Source organism: Mesitornis unicolor, unplaced genomic scaffold (assembly GCF_000695765.1).
Source record: "Mesitornis unicolor isolate BGI_N332 unplaced genomic scaffold, ASM69576v1 scaffold28046, whole genome shotgun sequence".
In the NCBI taxonomy this organism is placed as follows: Eukaryota; Metazoa; Chordata; class Aves; order Mesitornithiformes; family Mesitornithidae; genus Mesitornis; species Mesitornis unicolor.
This window is the reverse complement of record NW_010190737.1, coordinates 25097-30177: the sequence shown is the minus strand read 5'-3', so window position 1 is coordinate 30177 and position 5081 is coordinate 25097. Positions and strand designations below refer to the sequence as shown.

The 5081-nt window shown below is 54.3% G+C and overlaps 1 protein-coding gene across 1 annotated transcript; it reads left to right on the top strand.

Annotated features, from left to right (window-relative positions):
* Positions 1-766: 766 nt before the first annotated feature.
* Positions 767-3672, top strand: NUBP2 (nucleotide binding protein 2; the record flags this gene model as incomplete). The annotated part of the gene is made up of 6 exons (XM_010186510.1): positions 767-885; positions 1541-1739; positions 2067-2221; positions 2446-2556; positions 2887-2956; positions 3527-3672. Coding segments are annotated over 6 exons (800 nt in total), but the record flags the coding sequence as incomplete, so codon positions are not given.
* Positions 3673-5081: the final 1409 nt, after the last annotated feature.

Here is a 5081-nt window from a genome sequence, read left to right as displayed (position 1 = left end):
AATGAGGTCTGCCATGGTGCGTGCGGGCTCCATGCCGCCGGTGCCGGTGTGATGCCGGAGCGGCACGGGGGTGGGCCGGGCCCGGCGCCGTGAGTCAGCGGCCGGTAGTGACAGGGCACCCGGGAACGTGGGGCCAGGTGGGTGGTGGTTCCTCGGCTGCAGCCGGAGCGCTGGTCCGACCCTCTGCCACTTGCACAGTCCTGGGCCGGGAAACCAGCCCTGAGCACTCCCTGCTGTCAACTCTGTGTGAGCCCAAAGCAAAGGTCTGAGCAGCACTGACAACACAGCAAGGGCAGCAGGAAGGCTGGAGAGGAGCATGGAACTGCAGGGAGGCGACTGGTGTGGCGTGGAGGAAGGAAACGCCAAGGGCCTGACCTCACTAACAGCTTCCCAGCTGTGCCCTGAGAGGGCTTGACATGAACCTGGCACAGGCACGGTGTGACAAGGCCCCGTGGATGTTTATTGCTTTGCCCAATTGCCACTTAGGTCATCAGAGCAAAGCATTTACTCCCCACAGTCTATTTTCTGCCATTGCTCTTATTGTCCATTTTCTGATGGCAAAAGGGCTTGGCCACATCCACCTCTTCTTTCCCTCTCCCTTGCACTTAAACCAGACCAGTGGCAGCCACTGTCACCCTCAGCAGAGACCCAGGTCTCTGCATTGACCTGCCAGGTGCTGCTGCCTTACATCAGGAAGGACTCTGATGCCTTGTCGCTGTACTCTGAAGAGATTCTCATGCCTCTGTGCTGTTCTCCTTCCTCCCAGAGAGAAGCAACCTGGCCGGGGTGCGACACATCCTCCTGGTGCTCTCTGGGAAGGGTGGTGTGGGCAAGAGCACCATCTCCACTGAGCTGGCTCTGTCGCTGCGGCACTCGGGGAAGAAGGTCAGCGAGGGTCTGTGGGACGCCAGACTCTGTCTTCTCCTTCCTGACCTCCTGGGCTGGGTTTTGCTCGTCCTTTATGTATACATCTGTCCTCTGTAGGCAGTGTATGGATCCTCTGTGTGAAAAATGCTGTTTGTGATAGCAGCTCAAGTGTTTCTTTTTTCTGTGGCCACTTGATCCAGCCCATGTAACTGCAGTTCACTTCCCCTCATCCAAGCAACTCAAATCATCCTCAGATTGGTGGTGGTATGGTTGATTTTGAAGCCAAGGCACTGAGAAATTACTTTGGTTTATGGGGTAACCCACACTCCCTTCGTGGGAGCTGAAGGACAGCGTTATGATGGGGAATGATGAGGGTATGAGATGGGCTGAATTCTCCAAAGAGTTTTTAAAGGCTCTGTGGAGCCAATGCTGCTTGGATACCACAAGGTGTCTGGCATAAAGATCTCCCCAGAGTTCCTGGGGAGCACCCCAGAGATACTTCTCGGAGGAGTGGTATCCTGGAAGGCACTCAAACTTTAAAGCAGTTCTTTGAAGCTGTGTTTTGAATCTGCTGAGCTTAGAGTCCATTCTGTAAAGTTCTGCAAGCAGCCAGAATTTGGATGCTGCTGCTGTGCTCAGCTTTGTCTAAAGGGCTCTGCCTCATCACTTACAGGTGGGGATCCTAGATGTGGACCTGTGTGGCCCCAGCATCCCCCGCATGTTCAGGGTGCAGGACAACGATGTGCACCAGTGCGACAGCGGCTGGGTCCCCGTCTTTGTGGACCAAGACAAGAGCATCTCACTCATGTCCATCGGCTTCCTGCTGGAGAAGCCAGATGATGCCGTGGTGTGGAGAGGACCCAAGAAAAATGGTACAGTTGGTTTTTGCTCTTTATGGCCACATTCCAGCACTGGGAGCCTTCTGCAAACCCTCTTGGAGACGGTCCTGGGTCCTGCTGGGGGCCAGGCTTTTCTGGCCAGGTCATTCTTTGGAGAAACGAGGCTCCTGTTCTGCAGGAGTCGGTTCAGATCACTGATATGACAGCTCGTGTTGTGCTGCCAGACACCCCTACTGTTTCTCCTCAGGCCCTGTCACCCAGGGTGTTTTGTGACCCCTGCCCAGCCTGGCCCACAGCTCCCAGAGCACCTGCTGAAACCTGGTGGGATTGGGTTTTTTTCTGGCCCTTTTATTTCCATAGCTTTGATCAAACAATTTGTTGCTGATGTGGCCTGGGGGGACCTGGACTTCCTTATCGTGGACACACCGCCAGGCACATCCGACGAGCACATCTCCACGGTGGAGGCCTTGCGACCCTACAAGCCACTTGGAGCAATCCTGGTCACAACACCCCAGGTAGGGCAGCTGGCTGGGGCTGAACTGGAGCTCCTTCCTGGGCAAGCTTCTGCCTCTGGGTGTGGTTTGGGAGGTCAATATGCACCCCAGGGTGGGTGTCTGCACAGACCTGTCTGTGCCTGCTTGTTCTACACTTCTGCTTCTCATCTGATGCAGGCCTGCTCCAGACTTACAGTCGGTCTGGACAGGTGGACACCCCTAACTTCTGCTGCTCTCCCCTGCAGGCTGTGTCTGTGGGAGATGTGAGGCGAGAGCTGACATTCTGTAAGAAGACAGGCTTACGAGTGCTCGGCATCGTGGAGAACATGAGTGGTTTTGTCTGCCCGCACTGCTCGGTGGGTTTGTTGGGAACGCTGGGCTGTTATGGGATGTTGTTCATGATGGGATGTTGTAGGATGTGGTGCCGCGGGTGGAAAATCAGCAGATGCTATGAGGGCAATGCTGTGAGCCGGGAAAATGAGAAGTTGCTGGCTGCTGTGTGTCAGATTTGGCAGAAGCCACTGACTCTGCTTTCCTAAAGGAGCTGGTGAAGGGCAGGGGTGAAGGCAGTGCCCTGAGGCTGGAAGGAAGAGGGAAGCTGGCTCTGCTCGTGTGCAGACAGTGCCTGCCCTGTTGCACAGGTTTCTAGGGGTTGTGACTCACTGCTTTTGCTATTCCTCCTTCAGGAGTGCACAAACATCTTTTCCAAAGGAGGAGGTGAGGAGCTGGCCAAGCATGCCGGGGTCCCCTTCCTAGGTGAGTGGCCTCTAGAGCAGAGCTTTCTGTGGTCAGAATAATATTTTTGTGGTGCTGTGGGAGTGCTTGAGTGGAGGGATCCAGCATCACAAGTTTTGGGTCCTTGTGAGCCCCTGGCACCCAGTCAGAGGCAGTGTGGTTCTTGCTTTGCTTCTTTGCCATCCAAACTGCTCAGAGTTGGCGCCTGTCTCTGCTGTGGTAGGGATTATGATGATCAGCAGTCAGAGCAGGTGATGATGGCAGAGTAAACAAAGCTGAAGCTTTCATCCTGAAATGTCCTGGAACCTCCTTGAGAAGTGGGGGCTGAGAGCTGCACACTACCTTCCAGAAAGGGGTGGGATCAGGGTGGGAGAGTCCCTCATGAAGGATTGTGATGGGATCTTGGACCCAGAGGGAGCAGTTACGGGTGAGGAGTAGCTCCTGGAGAGCTTGGTGAGAGTAGTAGTTGCCCTCTTTCCTACTGCTTACCCTGCCAGAGTCATCTCTAGGGGATTTCTTTAATATCCTGACTCCAGGCTGTAGCCTTACAATGAGCAAGCAGTCACTCTTCCCGTTCCGCCTCTCCCACAGGCTGTGTTCCCCTGGACCCCCAGCTCAGCCAGAGCTTGGAGGAAGGCAGAGATTTCATCCAAGAGTTTCCCAAGAGCTCTGCCTTCCCTGCCTTGACTCACATTGCCCAGCAGATCTTGGATGGTACAGCACAGCAGAGCTCCTGAGGAGGGTACAGAGCTGGACTCTTGCTTGGTGGGCCTGGCAGCCCTACCAGCGGCCTGTGCCAGTGGGGAAGGCAGAAACTATTATAGCTGTAAAACTGTCTCAGTGGAGGGTGACAGAGGGAGGGAGAGGTCAGCATTGGTGCCACTCAAGGCAGTCTAAAAAGGGAAGCACTGCTCTGTTCTCCCGCATCTGAAGAGACCCCGCACAGCGGCAGCCAGCTTCTTGCCTTCTCACCATGGCAGTGCTCTGTTCAGGCAGTACCGTTGTTCCTGGCCCCACGCACTCAATGCCTTTCTCCACAGCCAGCTGTTGTGCAGGTGCTTGTGGAGCTCTAGTTTGTGTCCATGGTGTCTCATACGCTGTGGTGCTTCTGGCAACCACCCGATGCAGCTGCAGCAGCAAATGCCATTGACTGTTCTTCCCTCACTGAACACAAACAGCACTGATCATCTGGATCGTGGCCCCATGTGCTGCTGTCTTCTCCCACTGCTTTTCTGACGTGATGGATGATACTGTACTTGGTTTGGTGGCTGGTGAGGTTGTGCTGGATGTCCTGATGTGGAGCCAAGCCAGGCTGCCTCACTCAGACATCTCAGATCGCTGGTTCCAGATGGGCTGATTAGGGCATGGTGTTCTTTACATGAGAAAATGTCTTCAGGAGATCTGCCACCCGTCTGAGGTCTGCATCCCGCCGTGCTGGAAACAAGGACTTTGTAGCTCTGCTGGGGTTGTTGTGATTCAGGAATAATTTTAAAGGTTCCAGGCAGTAAATACTTTTCTTAAAATCCAAGTCTGTGACTTGTTTTTCCGTGGCTTCAGGCCTCACTGTAGCTGTGAGTCTCGGTATTATGAGCACTTCACGTACATGTAGGTGTTTTTTGCTTTTTCCTGGTTTCCTTGCTTGGGACAACTAAATCTTTCCTCCTTGCATCCCAGCTTCAAGATCCAGCCAGTCCCTTGTCTTGCAGAAAGCTGTCCCTGGCAGTCCATTGTGGGATGCTGTGCCATGGCTGTTCTTTGCACCCCGACACACATGGGGCTTTTCTGTGTCCCCAGGAAATTCCTGCCTCATTGCTCTGAGTGTCCTGTTCCCTTGAACCTCCTTCCATGGCCCTGGAGCTGCTGTTCTTGCATCACCTGCCTTCTTCTTGCAGGTTTCAGTTAAGCTGGGGCAGCAAATGAAGGTGGTGTCCTTGCATCTTATCTCCCTCACTCTGGACTCTGAGCCCTTACTGCCTGCATGCCCTCTCCATGCTCAGGACTTGCTTTTGCAGTGCTGTTTTGGGGAGGCAGGGGGAAATATCAGATTTCTGCTAACCAAACTGCTGGCAGCCATCGAGAGCAGGAGGAGCATCTGTCCATGTTCGTGCTGTGCCTGCAGCAAGGACTCACACCTGACCAGGTTTCT